General features: G+C 48.3%; 1 protein-coding gene and 1 long non-coding RNA gene across 14 annotated transcripts in view; one reads left to right on the top strand and one right to left on the bottom strand.

Moving 5' to 3' along the window:
* Atp2b4 (ATPase plasma membrane Ca2+ transporting 4) overlaps window positions 1-12536 on the top strand; it is a 98685-nt gene extending 86149 nt beyond the window's left edge. For 6 of the 13 annotated variants that reach the window (XM_087580543.1, XM_087580539.1, XM_087580544.1 and 3 more), the window contains 3 exons: window positions 677-853; window positions 4151-4325; window positions 8268-12536. In XM_087580543.1, coding sequence (XP_087436669.1) covers window positions 677-853; window positions 4151-4325; window positions 8268-8293 — 378 coding nt within the window. In that variant the 3' untranslated portion in view covers window positions 8294-12536. 13 annotated transcript variants of the gene reach the window in all.
* A 2491-nt stretch (window positions 12537-15027) lies between these two features.
* Window positions 15028-22389, bottom strand: LOC148001613 (uncharacterized). Its single transcript, XR_015635908.1, has 3 exons — window positions 21521-22389; window positions 20883-21072; window positions 15028-17039 (listed from the first exon to the last, which is right to left on the bottom strand). It is a non-coding gene; the product is annotated as an uncharacterized LOC148001613 (long non-coding RNA).
* Between the last annotated feature and the right edge of the window lie 74 nt (window positions 22390-22463).

Raw genomic sequence — 22463 nt, 5'->3', positions numbered from 1 at the left:
ATAACAAAGTGACCACTAATTGTTGCTAACTAGTAAACTGTTACTATTCCAAAACTATGGCAACACCTGTCATAAGTGCTCTATGAGTGTTAATATTAATTACAACGATGACATCATTGCTTCAAGGTTCATCCTTCCCTAACACCATGCTTAGTCCTGGCCTGGGCTGTTCTCTGCAAATCCCAAGTCTGTACTGAGAACCCCCTAGTGTCCCTTCACAAGCTAAAAATGGGGTTAAGGAAGGGATGAAACTCTTAGGTAATTGTGTTCCAATTCAGTGTTTCAGTCCCTCAGCTATGTGTCCCTCCCCCAGCTTGGTTTGCCCTAGGCCCCACTTCTTCCTGATGTGTGTCTGCTTTGTAGTTCTGTTCTGTTGTCTTAAAAAGACAAGGACCGCAGTGGGAAGGAAGAGCCAAGACAGAGACAGAGTGTGAGGCACGTGTGGCTGGGGAATTACGGGAATCAAGTCCCCTTCTGTGTGTCCACGAATGCTGGTTCCTTCCCAAGTACCATCAACCGGAACAACGGGCTAACCTGGGCAGACTGGTGCTTCTTGGTGCTGTCCAGATGGGAAAGACTTGTGGCTTAGGATCCTCCCAGGGGCCTGGCTCAGGCTTGCTAATGTCTTTTCTTCTCTGATGTGGCTGTTGGCCCCTTTGGCTGTAACTGCTCTCAGGTCATCTCTGCAATACCTACCAAGTCTCTAAAGTTCCTGAAAGAGGCGGGCCATGGCAGTGACAAAGAGGAGATCAGCAAGGACGCTGAGGGGCTGGAAGAGATCGACCATGCCGAGATGGAGCTTCGCCGAGGCCAGATCCTCTGGGTCCGTGGCCTGAACCGGATTCAGACTCAGGTACTCTGTGGTGGCTTGTCCTTACCCTGGGAGAAGAAATCTCCCCATCCTGGGAAAGGGTAGGAGAGCAGTAATTCCTGGCACTTTACACCTTTACCCCTTTGTGACGCTCACTGCTGAAGGGTGACCTGTGTTCCTTAACTTCAGGGCCAACAGGGCCAGAGGTCTCTGGGGGATTCTTCTAGGGGGAAGAGTCAACAGACTGGACCATGGGCCACAATTCACAGAGTTCCTCAGCCGTGGTTAAGCCCTACAGCCCCAACCCCGTACCCCCAGGTTTGTCAGTGGAGCTGTCTTCCCACCTAAGGTCCATTCCAGCACCAGACTTGACCCCAAGATAGGGACCGTGTAGTCCCTTCCCTGCCCTGAAGGAAGATGATTTTCTAAAACTGGAAGGAAAAGCCAGCATCCCTGGCAGTCACTAGGCATGCCCGTCATGCTGCTGTTGTGGGGAGAGCTGTTATTTGGGGAGGTCTTTGTTAAAGAGGCTCCCCTTCTTTCTTTATTCCGCCTTGATGCAAGTCCTCTCTGGGGAATCTGATGATTAAGTAGCTATAAACAGCAGTCTTTCAGTGCCTAATATTTTTGGAAGGATTCAGACTTGTTCCCAATAAGGGAATTTCTGAAATGGAGTACAAGTGAGTACCCTGCTTGCAGCCCTAACCATACCCTCCCCCCGCCCGCCCCCACACTCTCCATGCACCTTCAGGGTGAAGCTGACTGGCCTTGGCAGTAATAACGCTTTTTCTCTGCTCCAACCCCTCAACCTTTTATTGTTTTAGTCCCAAAATCCTGAACAAACCATCAGTCCCGAGATCTTAGGGCAAGGCCTGTTTCTTCCTCCTAGTTGGCAAGAGATCAAAATATTTCATTTTCAAAATTTGGCCTTTGGCTGGCTTAGAAAACCGCCTGGCTAGCCTCCCCCCATTTCCTTCCCCTTCCCCTCTAGTGTACAGGGAAGACAAATGAATTCGCAGTTTAAGCTACTTACCTGGTAGGCACTGTCCTCCTCTGGGGAAGATACCAGGCAGAAAAATGAGCAAGATGCAGTTAGAAACCCTGGGCTCCTTTCCTCACTCTCCTAGGAAGGGAACTGTATCATGGCCTACATATACCACCTCATGATATCAAGTCCCCACCTCCGCTGAGTCCCTTGGGTGCCTGTAAACCTTGACTCCCATCTCTAAAGCCCCTGTTGCTGTCCTTCAGGTCTACTCCTTTCAAAATAACCTCATTTTGCTTTTCTTCCCTTCAGGATCACCCACCTCCTTTTCTACTGTATGACTGCTTTTTTTGTTTTGTTTTTTTGTTTTGTTTTGGTTTTTTGTTTTGTTTTGTTTTGGGGGGAGTGGTGTTTCTGGTTTTGGGTTTTTGTTTGTTTGTTTTTGGTTTTGTGTTTTTGTTTTTGTTTTTTTGTGTTTTTTTTAGCCAGGATCCCTCATTCTAGAGCCTCCTTCTTTCCAGTCTTCCTTCCTTCTGGGGAGCTGAGATTCATGGCCCTTCCTGTTCCTGCACTTCCAGTTAGCAGTCCCTCTCCATACCCCTCTGTTTGATCTCAAGGCACACATACCTTTAGGCATACACGTCCTCCCCTGCTAGAGCATAAGATAGATGGGCCAGATAGACTTTAAAGCCTAAACCTGAGACCAGCCCTGGCGGTACACATCTACGACCTCAGCATTCAGGAGTCTGAGGTGGAAGGATTCCTAGTTCCAGGCCAGCCTGGGCTGTGTAGCTAGATCCTACCTCAAAACCAAACAAACAAAAGCCTAAACTCAGGCTCCAATGGCAGCCTATTAAAGATGCCACTGACAGGATCCATCCATGCCATTGTGACTGGCACCTAACTGAGCAAGTAAGACTGAGCGTACTCACTGCATCTTCCGTGTCCAAAGCCCTCCCACCCCCATCAGTTGTTGGGTCTCAGGAACCCTTCCTGTCTGGCTGCTGGTCCCCAATGCAACCTGTGGGGTGGGAGACATTGTCAAGCTACTGCCCAGTCCTGGCTGGGATTCCCCTTTCCCTGGTTCTAGGCTGTTCCTCCCCTTCACCTTTACCCTTTAGTTAGGGGGGAGGTAAAAGCACTAGAAAGCAAACATTTGAAGAATTAAAGTGCTCGCTCGCTCGGAATGCAGTTTCCTTGTGGAAGGTCAACCCTGTAACATTCTGAAGGCGCTTCTTCCTGGGACTGAAACCCCACCCAACCCCAGGGGCTGCCCTTACCTCCTGCAGCTCCAGCCTGCAGGCCACTGTAGCAGAAAAGTGCCTATGAGGGGAAGCAGTTTAGCTCACACTCTCTCCACCCTAAGCATTTCCTGGCTTCTCCAGAAGCTGTGTACAAGGACAGGCACCTGACTCAGGAGGCACCTGTCTCCTGGGGATGCAGTCACAGGATCTCAACAGATCTCTGAAAGATACAGGAATGCCTTTCTATCTGTTCCTTATTATGTAGGGGTCAAGGAAAAGGGTGGTAAATTGACTAACACCCCAGATCATTGCTACTGTGGGAAAGCGGTGATATGAATTGTCCCCATCCCTAAGAAGGAGCTGAAAGCCAGAGGGCTGCTCTGATAGGCAGGTGGGCGGAGAGCTGCAGCCTCCCAGCACCTCCAGCACCAGTCTGCCAGTGAAGGTCTCCAGTGCTTAAGTAATGCCATGAGTGCAGCTCTGTCTCGTGGACCACCAGAATCCTGAGCTCCACTGCAAGTAGAGGAAGCGTCAAGAAAGACACCTCCTCCACACCAAGGCACACAGGCTAGCAGTCTTCACCAAGGCCAACTCTGTGTGGACTACTACACTGCCCATTCTTCTCTACACACGTCTTTATTTCCTGGAAATTTTGCAAGCAAACAAACAAAAAACAACAATTAGTTGACTTATTTGGTTTAGATGCTCCTGAGCCTTAAATTTTACTAACATATACTTTGTTTCTGGTATGTCAAATTGCATGCCTTGTTTTTTAAGAGTACAGGTCAACATAATGAAAAGGCTACCTGTCAGTGGTGGGGAGAAGTTCTTTTGCATTTTAAAGGCCTTTGGACACCTGTGCATCCGAGGCTACAGGGAAAAGAAAACTGAATCCTAGCTAGGCGTTTGGAAACCCATAGCAAATTTCTTTAAATGACGTGTGGTTTGCAATCGCTGCCCTCCCCTACCCCACCCTTGCCTGTTGCTCTGGGTTTGAGGGAATATCTCTCTTGCTCTCCTACCCCTCTCCCCGGCCCTCCTGACCCTGCCTTCCCTCTTGCTTCTCTCTGACTGTGGAGCAAAGCTGTCTCACTCTCTGATTCTTTGCAGATTGAAGTAATTAACAAATTCCAGACGGGAGCCTCTTTTAAGGGAGTCCTAAGGCGACAGAACTTGAGTCAACAACTTGATGTAAAACTGGTTCCTAGCTCCTATTCAGAAGCAGTTGCGTCAGTCAGAACCTCCCCCTCCACCTCTTCTGCCGTTACACCTCCTCCTGTGGGCAGTGAGTGAGAGTATATTACAATGCATGATTTACTAAAGCGACCACAAGACAGCACGCGGCATCCACTTTAACCAACCGTGGTTACTTGTCCTTTTTTGGGTACACCCCCCACCCACCCACCCCTTTGACTTAAGGGAAGAAAAACCAGGCTGGATACACCTTTCGTTTTATTTATTTTTTTAATGTTGGGAAGTTATTAAACCTTACCTATTTTGAAGACGATAACCCGGTTTTCTGATTGGCCCTCTGCGTTGCTTGCTGCTTCTCTCTGATTGGCTCGCTGCATTGCTTGCTGCTTCTCTCTGATTGGCCCTCTGCATTGCTTGCTACTTCTCTCTGATTGGCCCTCTGCATTGCTTGCTGCTTCTCTCTGATTGGCCCTCTGCATTGCTTGCTGCTTCTCTCCTTGAGTTGTTTGGTTTGGTTTTTCTTTGTTTCACCTCAGGTTCTGCCTGTTGCTTTGTTCCTCCCCTCCTCTTCTAACTCCGCCCCTTTAGATGTGAAGTCAGTGCCCAGGGAGGCCTAGGAGGCAGTATACTTGGGGTGATGGAGCCTCTGCCCAGGGGGTGTCCTAACCTAACCGAGCCAGTGCTGAACTTGGTCACCCACCGATGACAGTCCTTTTAGCTGCCAGCGTACTGGTAGCTAGCAACCAAAGTTGTAACTTAGATTGGAAAGAAGTCAGTTCAACCCATGTCGTCTCACCTTTAAGGTGACCTTAAATGGATCTCTAGTTCCAGAACCAATTAGTGCACATACGAGTAGGAGAAAGAAAACTTTATTGGCCCACATGGTGGTATGCAGCACCCCAGCCCTCAGGTGGCCGAGGCCGGAGGATTGTTACTTAGCGCCCTCCCCTCCCCCTTTCTCATCTTTTCATCTAACTTGATTGTCCAGCCAGCCCTTGCATTCCGTCTTAGGAAACCCCGGCTGTCCAGATTTAATTAGCACCTGTCAGGTTTTAGCCCAGGCCCTGCTGATCCCCCTGGTAGATTATAGGACACTTGCTAATGCCTTCCTATTCCTGGTCTATTTTACTTTCCCCGAAAGGGAAGCAGAGGGGAGGCAGTCAGCACGGTTTCCTCACACGTGTTACAGACTTTAAATACTTGCGTCTCTGGTCTATCCCTCCCCACAGCCAACTCAGAGTTGCGGGTTTTGCCTGTAATCGATCGCATGACCTCGGGGGCAGCTTTTCCTGACTTCAACCTGTTTCTGCCCGTTAGCTACCCATAAAAGTTCTGGTATGAATTTGGAATTGAGAGTGGGGGCTACAGTGATACCAGCTGTTTCTTGAGGCCCAAAGGCAGGCCTGAAGACACTGAATAGGTCTTGCCTTGTGAAGTGCAAAACCTCTCCTAGTCCTGCCACATTCCTCTCCTAATCTCTTCTCTCTCTAGTTCTGCCCTCCCTTTCTAACTAACTAGTCCTGCCTAATCGTTCATCCGCTTCTCTGATAGAAAGAGCTAGTGCTGGCTGTCCTGGGGACTTAATGGCAGAGAACAGAGACCGGTGGGCTCAGAGGAACTGGCAAACCACATTCCCTAAGCCCCTAAAAGTTTAGACCAAAAAGAAACGAACCACACCCACTCTTTCTCTGGCATGTCCCTCCCCTGGAGGTCCCAGGAGTTCCAGTTGTATATTTTAAAACTCTTTTCCCCATCCCAGAGTGTTTTAAATGACTTCGATTGTACATCCAATCTTCTCAAGGTCCCTAAGCTTCCTTCCCTCTACAAGGAAGTTCTGTATCTCTCTGCCCCTAGCATATGAAAGGGGAGTAGAAAGATATGGTATTCCCATAGGGCAATGACACCTTCATCAGATCAGCACTAAGCTTCCAAGTATGTTCCACACTCACTGGTGGTCCATCCTGCTTTGGGGTCCCTCCAGGTGAAGGAGTTACCCTTCAATCAGCCCCTCAGGAAACATTTCCTGGCTAAGTGTGTGTGTGTGTGTGTGTGTGTGTGTGTGTGTGTGTGTTGCTTTCTCCATGCCAACTCCAGCACATACTGCTCCCACACCAGATCCTGTGCTCCAGGCCCAGAGGATGCCAGGCTCGATCAGCTGGTGATATACTTACTGTGTGACTGACTGCCCATCAGCACATGGTCTCTGAGCCAGTGTTGGAGTTGAGCCTTCATGCCTCTATGCCTCACTCTTTCCTCCAGCCCCTAAGCCAGGGAGTTCTCCCCAGTTCCCTGACTCCTTGTTTGGGCTTCCTTCCAGGTGGCTGGTTCCCCTAGAAGCCCTGAAGTCTAAATGGGGACACACCCAAAGGTGGCCCTATTTTTCCCACCAGCCCCTCCCTCTTCATTTTAACTCTTGTGTTTGTTTGCCCATAAGAGGGTTATTAATCACCCCAACAGGAGAAAGGTCAAGCCAGAGAAGAGAGGGTGAGGCTCCCGTATCTTTGAGGGATCTGTAAAACTCTGAGAGGACCCAGGACAGAAAAGCCAGCTGGTTTATGTGGCTGGCTGTGTGTGCTGCTACCTCCACACTCTTGCTTCTTCTCTAGGGCCGTGTGGTTCTGTTTAAACAGTAGAATTAAAGAGACACTCTTACTACCTGACATCCACTCCTCCCCCCAACTCCTCCCCAGCCTAACAATTTCTTTCTTATCAATCTCGTTTCTTTTCCAAGGAAGAATGGGTCTGAATCATACTAAAACTGACCACCTCCCCCAACAAAAGACACCCTGGAACCACCAGCTTTTCCTGGCCTCCCTCTCTTTCTCTCTGGTATACAACTTCCCTGACACCACATCCCAGACAAAACCCATATTCAAAGCCACACTTGAGTGACACAGTTCAGACATGTAGAAAACAGGAGTCGATGCTTAGGACTAAGCCAAAGCTGCCCCCATGATTCATTACAGTGTCTTCCCTAGACTCTTGAGTCACCAAGTCCCTTCTATGCAGTAGAGCGAAGGCTGACAGGGCAACACGTTTGCCCATTTACCCAGGAACACTGCAAAGTGTCTCCTTCATTCTTTTCAACCGTCCAGGCAGAAAAGCCACTCATTTGAAGCCTGCCTTCTGGATCAGGCTTCTCTCCTGGCCCCTCTGCATCCTCACGCAATGTCACATTCCTCGTCACAATATTCAAATGGCTGGGCAGAGCCGCACGAATGTACACTCTGTGTTTGAGCAACATTGCTATGGATTAGACATGGCTGTACTTGAAGGGCAAACACCAGGCCTTTCTCAGTAGACAGGGAAAGACTGCTTTTCACACCTGTGTTTTATCTGCATCTTCTAGGGGAAGAGGGCATGGAGAGGAGGAACTCCCTTCTGTGGGGGAGAGGACACAGCAGAGGTTGCGGGATGTAAAGAGATGTGCATGTCTTCTGAATGAGCAGTTAGGGACTTTGAATTTCCTGCATGCTGTGGAATGAAGATTGGTTTGTCTGCCTGTGCACAGTATCCATGGTCACTTGTCACCCAGTGTTTATCATGTGCAGTTTGGTGGATGTTGGCTTTTGAGGGGATTAAACGGATAACAGAGCTGCAGAGTGTAATTTTCCCATCCCACATTCACAAGAGGTTTGGCCTCAATACAGAAAGTCACCTGTGTGAATTGCCTTTTAAGTTCTTCCATTAATGTCACCTAGTTCCAACATGTTGTCCTCTATCCAAAAGAACTAACCAATCTCTTGGTTTATTTCATTTTAAGAGTGGATTCTTTGGGAATGCTAAGTTTGCTTTGTGCTATTTTTTTTTTTTGGAACGCAACCTTTGAAACATCCTTATTGTCTGCCCTCAGTCACTCCGCGCCTTGGGCTTGAGATCCGAGCCGCGTGATGATGCGGGCGGTCGAGCCATCATGTTTTGTAGTTGGGGGTTTTGTTTCTCTCCTCAAACCACTAATTTCTTTTGTTCTGCTTGCCGATTCTCACCCCCACCCCCGTCTTCTCATCCTCTTTCTTGTTTCTCCTGGTTATAGATCAGAGTGGTCAAAGTATTTCATAGTTTCCGAGACGTCATTCATAAATCCAAGAACCAGGTCTCCATCCACAGCTTCATGACCCAACCTGAGTACGCCGCAGACGATGAAATGTCACAGTCCTTCCTGAATCAAGAGGAAAGTCCTTCGTTGGCTTCTAAGTCGCGGATTACCAAGCGCCTGTCGGATGCTGAAACTGTTTCACAGAACAACACGAATAACAATGCCGTGGACTGCCACCAAGTGCAAATCGTTGCCTCCCATCCCAACAGCCCTCTACAAAGCCAGGAGACACCGGTCTGAACGTCCATCCTCTGAGTACCGTCCCTGCTCTCCCCTTTTTCTCTTCATCTGTCCTATCTGTATGTGATGGTGGGACTTGTCATTGTTTCATCAGCTGCTCCTAAGCATGTGAGAACCCCCACCTGACCATGAAGAAGCACAGACCTACATGGATTCGGTCAGACCTTGGGCAGGTAACAGTAGCTCCGCTCCCCAGGCGTACCAGTTGTCATTTTAAAGAAGTAGTGACAATCCTCTTGGCGTCGCCCAACCCAAAGTCTCCCCAGCATCCCCCACACATGCCACCACCCCCTTCTGACTTGGAGATTTCACAAGCTAAGTCGTGGGCTCGGTGAGAGACAAACGCCCCATGTTCGCGTTTCAGTAGAGTGACTATCCTTAAAATGTTCTTTCCTATTTTGAAAATGTGCACACTAAGGCCTCTAGCTCTTTCTGCCCTTCAGTCTGACGTCCCCCAGGGTTCTTTGGATCTCACCTGCCCCTTACCATCTTCCCTTTCATCCACTCTTCCCACTCTCTTTATGTCGTGGTAATTACAAGAATGGAAAGGGCATGGCCAAACTGAGTCAATTTGACCCTTACTGGCCCCAGTAGAACCTTTCATTTTGTTCCAGAGGCAGGCAGATTTCTTTTCTAAAATGGTCTTTTTGGAGCAAATGAGCTAGTGAAATATTTCCCTATTCTTACCAGGTCAGCACCAACTTCTGAATGTCTTCTTGGGTGGATAGGGGTTTTTAAGTGCCAGGGAAATCAGCCATGACCATAGGCCTGAGCTTCCTTCTTGCCTGGGGTGGTAGCAAAGAGTGAGGGGGCCATGACCCTGCCTTCCAGCTGCTCGAGGAGCTTCAGGATCAACATGGGGCAGGCCTAGGACCAGAAGTCACTGAAGCAGACTACTTTCAAGGGTTTCATTTGTTTGCCAAGGCTCTCCCAGAGCAGGAGCTTCCTTCTGTCGTGGGAGGCGAGGATGAATGTTAAGAACCCTTGGGAAGGACTAAAGCGCCAGTCCTTCAGGAGCTACACTTTGTTGTGTCCCACAACATTTTCCGTCTCTAAGGAGGTCCCCAACTTTTGCAAACATTCTAACGTTGAAGAGAGGAGGCGCCCAAACAGCATGCTGAGTCAAGGGGCTAAAGGCCCTCCCTGGAAAGCTTCCTGCCCCCACCCCCAACCTCTCTGTCTTCACATACCCTCCTCCAGGGTCTGTCTCCACTGCTGCCTGGGAAAGTCTGTGCCTTTCTGCCCTGAACACTGCCCAGAGCACCCTCTGCCCAGCAGCCTCTCGGGAGCCGGGAACTTCACCAAAAGGGACTTTGCCTTACTGGGATGAGGAGGAAGCACAGGTGCTCCATGTGTATCTCGGCTGGCTGATTTAAGCATGTTTGTGCAGTGGATCGAGTCGGTGTCCCCAAGTCCCATCCACTGTTGGGTTAGTGAAGCCTGCCTCCCTCTTTCTAGGGTGATGAGAATAAGAGGGCGAGTGAGGCTCATGAAAACAGCCAGATTTCCACTTGGGAAAGAACGGTAAAATGAGCCTGACCACCTGTAGTCTTTTTTCTAGCAATCTTCCTCCCACCCCACCTTTCACCCAAGCTGCCAGGGGAGGGTGAGCGAAGGAACAAACACCATTTCACACCCGTTCCAGCACAGCCCATCATTATAGGAAGTAGAGAGAAGGTTTGGATTCGGATTTTGTAAGGCTTACATACTTCAGCAATCTTCCCTCATGGGGGGGGGGGGGGCATCTCCCTCGAGGTGTTAGCTGTTCAACTATATTTAAGTACATTAGAAGATTTGATTCTGTCAGCTCTTTTATTACCTCAGATCATTTTTTTTTAAAGCAAGCCAATAACAAGTTTCAAAGGCCATTTTACCATCCTTGCTCCCAAAAGACTCTTGTGGTGCCTGACAGGTTACTCCTGAGGGCTTGTGTCTACTTTTTCAAAAGTCAACATGTTTATGTGTGTGTGTGTGTGTGTGTGTGTGTGTGTGTGTGTGTTTTCAGTAATTTCCATAGTAAGAGAGAAAATATAGAAATATTATGCAAAAAATATAGTTTTCTTTAGCTCAGAAACTGACATTTACGAGTCAGCCATATATGTATATATATATATTGTTTAAAGAATTTCAAATAATGTGCCACCATGCCACGCCGTGGAGAGGAGCACACCACCAGCTGTTTGGCATGACAGGTGACTCAGTACGTTTGTAACTGGTTAAAACAACGACAGCAACCAATATACCATACTTCCTTTTTCCAAACGGCCATCTTTATATTTAGGGGAAAAAAATTGTTGGGTTCTAGACTTTTTTTTAATATAAATTTTGTTGATATGGAATTGAGTGAGTTCAAGTGTTTCTGTGCATATGTTTTTATATGTTCTTGTCTATTCAGTTTCAGTAATCCAGGTGGCAGTGAGTAAATATGATATAAGTTAATGACACTTTCCCCTAAATGGTGCTCCGGATTTGAAAGAGGTCTGATGGGAGGAAGAGAATATATCCTAGAGCCCTCTTTTGATAAACCTGGACAAACGGGTAAAAACCTGCAGGTAGTGAGGGAAACACCCACAAAGAGGCTCCTTAGCTGTCTGTCAGGCCATGGATGGATGCTGCCTTGGAGGAGAGCAGACTTGTTGGTACTCAGGAGCAAGGATCAGTTGGGTTTCTGTTTCTTGAGGAATTAGCAAACAGAGTAGTATCAATGATGGCTGGTCTCTCCTAGTCAGCAAGGGTACTCTGACGTGGGGTCCGCATTTCTTTATGTTTTCCCCTTTCCCCTCCCCCTGGAGAGATGCCACTAGTGAGGTTTTGTGTATGACTCTGAGTTGTAACATCCTGCTGTTTTTGTCTGATACAGCAGGTGGGGGCCAGAGCTCCAAACTGGAAAAGATCAATGTAACAGCAATGGTTACTTCTAGCTCTGTCTGACAGTCTCAGGACTAGGTCCTTCTCAACAGTTCTACGATATCCTCTGTGGCAGTTTTCCCATCCCAAAAGTTGTAGGAGAGACCAGCTAGAAGCCTTCTGGGCACTTGTGGGTTCCCCAGGGTTGGATTTCTTTTTGCCTTCAAGCTTTAGGGGAGAGTTTCAAAGATCAATCCGAGGGGTTACCTCACTGCTGAAAGCCCTAGGGAAGTTGAGTGTGCCAGAATCCTCTCCCAGATCCTCCTCTTTCTCCCCATCCCCCTTGCCTTACAATTGAAGCTACCTGTGGCACCATCCCAATCTGCACATTCAATCACTTTCTGCATCTAGGGTCCACCCCATGGCACTGGTAGGGGTGGGCCCTTGCAATGCCTGCTGTTCTAAAGCCATTCCAGCCTCCTCCTCAGAATAGACCAGATCCTCTCCCTCCCTTCCATTTAGCTGAGAGCCAGAACTTTTGCCTTCCCAGGTCTACAGTTCTGCCTGCTGCCCCCTTTCTTCTTGGTTGGGAGAGGTGATGGGAGGTGAGACCCCTGCAGCTGAATGGGCCTTTGGCCCAGAGTTTCTCCCCATATGTATATATGCCATATGTAAATAAATATGCCACATATGTGCTGACAAATCGCTCTACGCCATCTTTTCTAATGGGCATGCAGATAGGAATTTTGAGTTCTTCTCAGCAACTGGTATAATGAGCACTGGTATTTTTGTACAAAACTAAAAGGAAAAAAAAAAGAAAATTGACTTTCGCGGTCTACATGTCAGACATTACGATATCAAAGCAATGTGTATCCTAGCGTGTGTGGCCGTAGTTTGCAGCTCAGCTGAACAGTGCACCCAATCTGTATTTGCATTTGATATTATTTAAGCTCTATGTATAATGTTTTGCATGTATTTATATGGCTCTTGGGAGGGGGGGATGCTATAAACCGACAAATCTGTACTACAAATGTGTTCTCCAACTGACACGGGAAGAAAGGGAGTTTTAAAGGGTGTAACTTTTTGGAACCAATAAAGCTTTCTGCTGATGAACAGAAACCAACACCATGCACTGAGAATAAAAACCCTTGCCCACCTGTAAATGCGCCGTCATCTGCCTGTCTCCACCCTGGGGTCACACCGCTGGGGCTCGCTGGGGCTGAAGATGGCCTTACCTTCACCACCAGGTAAGCACAGGGCCCAAGCTTGCCTCTTACCATGACAGGCCTCCTTCAGGGGCTCACAGCTCCTGGGACTAGCCTCATTCCCTTGAAGAGCCAGCTTTCCTGTGCACACCATGGTTAGAGTTGGGTAGCGTTCACAACCCAGGCCCTTCGAACGTTGTCCTGAGTGAGGCCTTGGGGAAGATGAGCAAGAGGTGCCTGGCACAGGTCCTCCTTCTTCTCATCCGTCCCCTCCTCCCCACCCCTCCCCACCCCTCACTTTGCCCCCTCCTCTTCTTAAAATGTCTTTTGACAAAGTTAGTCCCCCTTCTAGAGATGCTTTGCAGGCATTCTCTGTGAGTGTTTTGACTCTAACGGTCCCTTTCATTGCCTTTGGGCATGGCTTGTATTAGACCCCAATTTCTGTTTAAAGAAGATAGCCCATTACCCTCTGGATGGACCTATCTCTCAGGTGACTCCTTCTTGTAGCTCTGACCCCCAGTATAAAATCACCCCCCTCTAGAAAAGGACCCTGTCTTTTACCTGGGTTTCCTTAGGAACAGTATGTTGGCGAAGTGCAGCCAGTGTTCCCTGGTGGTCTCAGGCTACATCTTTTTTTTTAAGTTTTTGGCAGGGTAATTGTGGCATATACCTTTAGTCCCAACACTTGGAAGGCAGAGGCAGGAGGATCTCTGTGAGGTTATGACCAGCCTGCTCTACAGATGGAGTTCCAGGACAGCCAGGGCTACACAGAGAGACCCTGTCTCAAAAAAAAAAAAAAAAAAAAAAAAAAAAAAACACAACCAAAAAAGGGTTTTTCTTTTGATTTTTAATTTTTTTTATGTGCACTGGTGTTTTACCTGTATGTATGTCTGTGTGAGGATGTCAGATCCTGGAACTGGAGTGACAGACAGTTGGGAGTCGCCATGGGAGTGCTGAGCATTGAACCCGGGTCCTTCCAAAGAGCAGCCAGAACTCTTAACCGCTGAGCCATCTCTTCAGCCCGTTTTGTTTGTTTTTAATAATTTATCTGTATTTTATACACATTGCTGTTTTGCCTGAATGTATGTCTGGCATGAGGGTGTTAGGTCCCCTGGAATAAAAGTTACAGTTCCAAGCTGCCATATTGTGCTGGGAATTGAACCAGGTTCTCCAAAAGAGCAGCCAGAGCTCTTAACTGCTGAGCTGTCTCTCCAGCCCTTGAGTTTCCGTTTGTTTGTTTGTTTGTTTGTTTGTTTGTTTGTTTGTTTTCATGTGTATGAGTGTTTTGCCTGCATGTATGTCTGTGTACCTCATGCCTGGTACCCAGGGAGTCCAGAAGATGTCTTTTGAGCCCCTGAAACTGGACTTACAGATGGTTTTGAGCCTCTTTATGGGTCCTGGGAGCAGCAGGTGCTCTTAACCACTGAGCCATATCTGCAGCCCTCAGCCTAAGAATTTTTCTCCCGCCTTCTTGCCTGTCCCAGATTGTTCTCCATAGGCATGGGCATATGGAACACTAGTTTCTTTAAAATCTGAATCCTAATGTAGAGCCAGCTAGCAACAAGGCTTTAACTTCTCTAATCAGACTGTTTTCAAGGGCTGAAGAGATGGCTCAGTGGTTAGAGCACTGGCTGCTCTTCCAGAGGTCCTGAGTTCAATTCCCAGCAACCACATGGTGGCTCACAGTCATCTGCAATGAGATCTGATGTCCTCTTCTGGTGTGTCTGAAGATAGCTACAGTGTACTTTCATATAATAAATAAATTAATCTTTATTTTAAAAAGGTTCAAGTAATATCTACCTGAACTAGCATCACTTCCCTGGCCCTAGAAAACATTAGAGACGCCCTGGAAATAAAGAACATGCTGCCAACTCTGAGAGGATGGTGTCACACACACAGCATGCCATCGCAACGTTTACACTACGGAATTATTAACTCCTGTGTTTGGGAAGTCAAATGACACCCCGAAATTAAGTGTCTTTTCATGAATTTTAAGTAAATGCTTAAACTGTCTGCATGACTCAGTGGTTCCCAATGCTGCAGCCCTTTAGTACAGTTCCTCATGTTGTGGTGACCCCCAACCATAAAATTATTTTCATTGCTGGTTCATAACTGTATTCTTACTCCTGTTACGAATCATAATTTAAGTATCCGATATGTCTGACGGTCTTAGGTCACCCCTGTAAAAGGGTCATTCGATCTCTTCAAAGGGGTCCAGACCCACAGGTTGCAACCTGCTGACATTTCTGGCATCACCACGCTCCGAGGGATGGTTCTGCTTTACTCCAGCAGGCCTGGGCTCTGTGTACAAACTCAGGTGTTGTTCAGTTTGCTCCAAGTGCCTCCTGTAGAGAGACTTCTCCTTCCAGCAGGCACTTCATCCAAGCACAGCACAAGCGATTCTTGTCGTAGTTAGGGTTTTACTGCTGGGAAGAGACACCATGACCAAGGTAACTCTTGTAAGGACAACATTTAGTTGGGGCTGGCTTACAGGTTCAGAGGTTCAGTCCATTATCATCAAGATGGGCACATGGCAGCATCCAGGCAGGCATGGCCAGGAGGAGCTGAGGGTTCTAGATCCTTCACCTGAAGGTTGCTAGCAGAATACTGACTTCCAGACTGCTAGGGTGAAGGTCTTAAAGCCCACGCCCACAGTGACACCCCTACTCCAACAAGGCCACACCTCCAAACAGTGCCACTCCCTGAGCCAAGCATTTTCAAACCATGACACTCCTATACCCGGGATTTGTCCCAAATCACAGATGCTCACACTAGGCCTAGTTAAAAGCTTTTGTTTGCGATACCGAATGAATACAAAAGTCAGAAAGTCCCCAAAGATGACTCAGAGCACAGGTGTTAGATAAAAATAGTAGTTCTTCTTTTTTGTTTTGTTTTGTTTCATTTTTGGATTTGTTTCTTTTTTGACCAGTGTGGTGACGCAGGTCTGTAATCCCAGCACTTGGGAGCCTGGGCTAGGAGGATAACAATGTGTTCGAGAACAGCCTGTGCTACAAACTGAGTTCCAGATCCACCTACAGAGTAAGGCCCAGTGTCAAAAGACAGTGGCTTGTTTGTCTTTTAGATTTATTGTATTTCATGTGTCTATTTGCCCGCATGGGTCTGTTGTGCACTGTGTGTGCTCACATAGGTCAGAAGAGGGCGGGTCCCCTAGAACTGGAGTTTTAGGGATGGTTGTGGAACACCACATGGGTGCTGGGAATTGAACTCAGGTCCTCTATAAGAGCAAGAAGAGCTCTTAAGTGCAGAGCCATCTCTCTAGCCCCTTGCGTTTTGGGTTGGGTTGGGTTGGGTTTGCCTCCCCGAGTAGCTGTATCTTTTTAAAATGACTTGGCAACATTCACCCAGGGACTGAAGAGATGACTGGGCAATTCCGAGCATCTGTGGCTCTTCCCCAGGACCCCAGCTCAGGTCCCAGTGCTAACATCGGGCAGCTCGCCACTGCCTGTAACTTCACCTTTCAGAGCATCTGAAATTCTGTGAGGTCTCCACAGGTTCCTTTCACAGCCACGGTACACATATATACAGCAGGCATGCACACATGCACATAAATTAAAATGTACAAAAATTAAAAGAAAAATCACTGAAGGTCTCTGCCAGCCCTACAGATTCTAGTTTAACAACAAAAGAAATTAAACAGGGTGCTTAGGCCGTAGCTTAGTCGGTAAATTGCTTACCATTGCAAGCAAGAAGACCAGAGTTCAGGCCCCAACCATTCGAAAAAGCAAAGCACTGGCTGTGGTGTGTACTTGAAATCCCAGTGCTGAGGTGACAAAGACAGAGCACTAGGACTCCCTGGACGCCAGCCAAGACTCACCGGTAAGCACCAGATAATGAGAGACCCTCTTTCAAAAAGCTAGGCTGGCCAGGCAGTGGTGATGCATGCCTTTAATGCCAGCACTCAGGAGGCAGAAGCAGGCAGATCACTGAGTTTGAGACCAGTCTGGTCTACAGAGTGAGTTCCAGGACAGCCAAGGCTGCACAGAGAGAAGCCCTATCTCAAAGAAAACAACAAAAAACAAAACAAAACAAACAAAACAACCTAGGTGGATGACTGCTGAGAACACCCAAGGATGACCTCTGGCCTCCACATATGTGTGTGTATGCATATGCCCATGTATAGATATATGTATCTCCCATGCTAATTCAGACACCTCAAGAATCTTCCCCCTGCTTTTTCTAAACAAACACATGCAGAAATAAAATGTATAAAACTTAGTGATTGGAGCCCAGCCTGTTGATAGTATTGTCTAGCTGGTTGTAGAGTGGAATGGGAAACTCTTCTGGAATTTGATGTAGAAAGAACCGTCGTTTGGAAAGCCAGAGATGCAATCCAGCTGGAACGGTGTAAATCGGAGAGAAGTGGGTGCCGCTTGAGGCAAGGCGGGAAGAGCCGGGCCTGGGAATGGAAAGGCACGTGTCAGATCCTCACCCTCTGACACTCACTGCAAGACTTCAGGGTCTTTCCAACTCTGACACTCTGTCCATCCTTGCTCCAGTCCTCTAGCGGTTATTAATACCTCTCAGAGCCTGAATGGAAGCTCCCTTCCACTGCTTTATCTCTCTGGAATGCAGCGTAATTGTGTGCTTTGAACACGACCGCATACCAGGACGTGTGCCAGCAGGCTTCCCCCTCCAGCCCAGCCACCTGTGTCTGTAACAAAGGCAAATGCTCCACATTTCTGAAGGGTGAGAATGCATTTGTCAATCAACTGACCAAGCCTGTGCCCAGCAAGACCTGTGGGAGGCCACTGTACTCTTGTCTCTTGTCCTTGGACACTGTCCCCTCAATCAGTAGCAAGAACAGCAATATTGATCACGCCAGGAGCGTGTGCACTGACGTTTAATTATGTGAAGCCTTTACTCCCCACCCCCACCCCCAGCCCCACCGCCTTTCTCAATTCAGTCTCATGGGAAAGAGACAACACAAAGACGTACCTTATCGAGAGGTAATTAGGACCAGGGTAGAGACGAAGGTAAGTGGGGGTGGGGGACAGGAGGACGTCGGAACACAGATGACAAGATGGGAGAACAGAACAGAGTGGTCAGGGAAGGCAGTTGTGACAGATGTTTGTGGACACACAACCCCCTCCGCCCGCCCCCTGCCCAAAATCCAGAGCACGATAAAGTGAGGAGAATGAAAAAAGGCCAGAAAGGGTCAGCCCTGAAGCAAGGGATCTTTTTTGTATGGAGGCCTGAAAGGAGGTCACAGGTTGAACTATTTGAGAGACTCAAAGGAAAAGTGAAAATGGAAAAGTCAGAGTCTTTGGTTCACTGCAGGATTTTAGCCGAGGGTGCAATGGCGGCCAACCCCGATATCTGCCGTGCAGATCTTCCGGATCATAATCCGGAAGACAGTAGAAAGCCATACCCGGGTGACCTAAGCTGCTAAGAGTACAGAGAGGTCCAAGCCCCATTGCCATGCCATTGTCCTGTGGCACACAAAAGGAAGTACCAACCCCTTCAAGTGTTTGGGGCATCCTGTCAGCGAGTTGGCACAATGGTTAGTGCTGGGCATCTCTACTCATCTCTAAGAGTCACAAAGAAAACAGCTCTGACCTACACCTTCCGTCTTCCGGTTCCCCTTGTCCTGTTCACCATCTGGACCACAGGAAGGTGTTTGGGCCTCTCCCCTCCCCTGAGACTTGCTACAATCATCTGGTTCCTGCTGTGGTTATCACTGTACCCTGTGCTGGGTGCTACCGTTTCCTGCCAGGGCCCAGGGGTCAACTGTCCTCCCACTTTTCCTCTTAGAAGAGGGACTCTGGCCACTTGCAGCTTTTTTCTTGCAACCAAGAAAAGTTGGGTTGTTATTAGCAGACCTTTCTTTCCCCAGATGCACCTCCTCACCACTATTCTGTGGCTGACAGGCTGGTCGGTCTCCTGGGACACTGTAGGAGGCTGCTAAATAGAGAATCCCAGAAGAACCAAGCAGGCAGAGGCCTGGTCTGCCCTTGAAACTTCCTTATCAGTTAGCAATACCAACCACCTCCCTCTCAGGATCCAAGTCTTAGAGGGTGTGCAGAGATCGCCCCTAGCCTGGCCTCAGTCCTCACTTCTGACTGTTCCTTAGGCTGCTCAAAGGTCCTGGGTGGGGTTGTGGTGGGAGTGGAGAAGGGAGGGAACCATACTGGTTTTCCCACATCCTTAGCTCAGAAAGAAGGTATTTGCTGCCTTTGTTCTGTTTGAGACCTGCCTTGACAGGAAAGGCCTCAGGGACTGAACAATGAAGGGGGAAGGGAGATCTCTTGGGAGCTTTCCCTGTCATCTAAGGTTGTCCCAGCCCCAAAACGTCCAAAAAAGAAAGCCTGGTTTGGATTCGTTTTCATTCTTTCATACAAGGCAATTTAGACATGTTTTTCCCCAGATAAGAGCTCCTGGTTGGGGTTGGGGATTTAGCTCAATGGTAGAGCACTTGCCTAGCAAGCGCAAGGCCCTGGGTTCGGTCCTCAGCTCCAAAAAAAAAAAAAGAGCTACTGGTTACCAGTAAGAGCTACTGGTAACTTTGTGGGTCAGAGACCGGCCACAAGTGCTAAGGGTTCCTCCCTGTGAGAGCAGCACTGGCCTCTGTCCCTTGTCTCCTGTCCCCTGTGTTCACACAGGAAGAATGAAAAGCAGCTGAGCGGTCCTCAGTGTCTCACACCATCTTGCTGTGAATCAAAAACTCAGCAAGAAATGCTGAAGAAAACATGGGAGAGGCCCAGTCAACTGTGCCACTCTGGGTTCTTAGACTCAAGGGTTCCACTCTTTTGCCCCAAGGGTCTCAGAGACCACTCAAAGAGATGAGATGCACATCGAAGGCAGAAGTCCCTTGCAATATGCTTAGGACCATTCCATGTCATATACAGAGCCACAGAGACCCAGAAAAAGATCCAGGTCCCTAGAGGGGAAAGCTCGCAGAGGGGACAAAGGGCTGAAGTGTCTATGTAACATATCAAAGCAGACCTCACCTCCCAGTTCTCCCAGCATCCCTCAGTCCCTATCTGTCACACTGTGTGGCTGACATACCCTGCCCTCTACCCCAAAGTCTCCAGCCCAAAGGTAGAGGTGCCCTTTCGTCAGAGGCTCCTCTCTATATAATCCAGATATTTTGGTTTTACCCAGCCCTTTGAACCTTTTCCCCTCTTGGCTGCTGCACCTGGTTCCCCTCTCTCCTCCCTTCCTTCCTCTCCCCCATCTCCTCACTTGACTCAGGATCAGACTCACCCTGGACTCTCCCAGACGTCTCTGCCTTTGGCTGTGCTCTCCCTTTTACCTACATTTTCTCCTCCACCATTCCCAGAACACTTGTGTCCCTCTGTCCTTTTTTATTATTTTTCTTTCATTCAGTGGTGACATTGTGTGTGTGTGTGTGTGTGTGTGTGTGTGTGTGTGTGTGTGTGTTATTACATTTTTTTCTAAAGATAACATTCTTAACAATCCGAGAGTAACAATGACCCCAAGGCCTACAAGCCAGAAAGGACCAGCATAGGACTTCAGATAGGACTTTACAGGACTTTCACAAAAGAAAAAAAATGCCTATAAAATGAAGAGACTTGGGCACCCGTCATACAAAGTGAGAGTGGAAGGGCCTGTGTGTGGTGCATGCACCCACAGGGGAGCTGCCATCTAGACCAGACACCATGCCAAGGGAGAGCCAAGACTGGCTCCCCCAGTGAGGGATGTCATAGATATGGGAAGGGTGGTGGTGGGGTTGGGGATTTAACTCAGCGGAAGAGCACTTGCCTAGCAAGCGCAAGGCCCTGGGTTTGGTCCCCAGCTCCGAAAAAAAGAAAAAAAAAAAAAAAAGGGTGGTGGTGGTTTTACAGATGTTTTGTTTGGGATAGAGCCAGGCTGGCTCTGTGTTTAAAGAGTAAAGTAACAGTGGGGTGGAGGGCAATGGAGACAGATCTAATTAAATATTAGAGGATGAGATTAATGTCGCTATAACAGCATAGCAGGCCCTGTCTAATGAACTCCTGTACTCGTGTGTGTGTGTGTGTGTGTGTGTGTGTGTGTGTGTGTGTTGCAAGTTCAGAACCAGAAATTTTTCATTAAGGGACCAATTAATTTTCACAAGAATATTGTATACAAACTTTTACTGTTGCCAGTTTACATCTAAGGAAATATAACCAAAAAAAGAAAGGAAAGAAAGAGAGAGAGAGAGAGAGAGAGAGAGAGAGAGAGAGAGAGAGAGAAAGGCAGGCAGATGAACTGCCAGGATCCTCTGGGTGTTAGAATCATCTGAATCCAGTTATGATACCTTTAACTAGAACTCCTGCCTTCCTGGAGACGTCTGAAAAGAATCTGCATTGCCGGCACTGATGACGTAGCCTGCAGCCCTCCACCTCCAGCAGGAGACTTTGCTCACCGATATACATATGTTGAGTCCGTTTCAAACCAATCCAGACCTAGTACGGCAGCCTATGCCTATAATCCCAGCACTCGGAATTCTAAGGCAGAAGGATGGAGAGTTCAAGGTCAGTGAGACCCTAACTAAGGAAAATAAGCAAAAATAAAACCAGCCCTACTAGTTTACCTCACACGGGGCTCCTAAAATGATTTTGAAAGGTTTCAAGGGACACTAGAAGAATCCGGTTTAAAGCATGCGCCTTGTTTCTCAGAAAGTACTCCCCACCTTCTTATCTTAATCTCTTTGCCAGATTTGACTTGTGGAAGGAAAGTTGAACAGTACAGTAAAGGGGTGTGGAGCCAGCAGCCTGGGGAGAGAATCCCTCTTGAGGTGGTTTTGCTCAAACAAAACATTGGATGGGACCCTAGGAGGGAAGGCTGCTCTGGCTGCAGCTAGCGGGCTGGACAAACAAGGCTGGACAAACAAAGGAGATGATCACACACAGAAAGATTGTTTACCCTCATGCAGGGGTCAGAGATCATCCTCACCTGGCTTCCCTTGAGGTCCCACTCAAGCTCATACGGGCAGCCTGTCCACCAGTCTCTAGTGCGAGGAATCCAGTGAGGAATCCTAGGTTGGTTTGTTGTTATGTTTTCTGAGACAGTTTTTCTCTGTGTAGTCCTGGCTGTCCTGGAACTCACTCTGTAGACCAATCTGGCCTTGAATTCAGAAATCCACTTGCCTCTGCCTCACGAATGCTGCAATTAAAGCCAGCACTACCAGGTTAGAGGAACCCTAGTTTTCATTCAGACTTGATCCCAAGGAAAAGTAGGCAGAGACCTACCACCAAACCGTGTCTCTAGTTAAGCAAGCTCTCCAGAGGGAAGGTGGTCAGAGACGGCATGGCAGGGTTTCCTGCACAGTACCCTGGCCCTGAGAGAGGCAGACAGGTAGGGTGTGTCTGGGCTCTGGAAGCCAAGGACTCCAGTGTGCGCCTGAAAGAGGTTCCCTGAGAGGCAGAGTGACAAAGGCACTGAAGCCATCCCTTTCATCTACCTGGAGTTCTACCTGGTGTGGCAAGTGTCGTGGGAGAGGCTTCCGGCATGCTCTACTCACTCTTAGTGGTTCTGTCTGACTCACCGGGGGGAGGGTCTCTGGACACGTGTGAAGTGAAAGGGAAGAAGGTTTAGAAACAAACTCAGAACATTCTCCCAGGTTGGGGAGGAACCCACCAGCATCTGAAATGGGAGGCTACCCGGGATTGGGATGGGGCTACAGAAGAGCCAGGCCAGCAACACATAGCCCCTTGCCAGAAGCCCTGAGGAAGAAACAGTGGCCCTGTTAACCCAGACTCCGTTCCATTCCCACCACGACACCGGAACAGAGGTTCTCAGAGTGTGAAACTCAGGTCACCTCTGGCACCATCGCCTGCAGATGAGCTATTTATAAAGCCGATCCTCCCTCTGAACCACAAGCAGGTACCAGAGCTGC

This window comes from Rattus norvegicus, chromosome 13 (genome assembly GCF_021556685.1).
Source record: "Rattus norvegicus strain SHRSP/BbbUtx chromosome 13, alternate assembly SHRSP_T2T, whole genome shotgun sequence".
NCBI classification, from domain to species: Eukaryota; Metazoa; Chordata; class Mammalia; order Rodentia; family Muridae; genus Rattus; species Rattus norvegicus.
The sequence above is the reverse complement of the archived record's forward strand: the minus strand, read 5'-3'. Positions and strand labels throughout refer to the sequence as shown.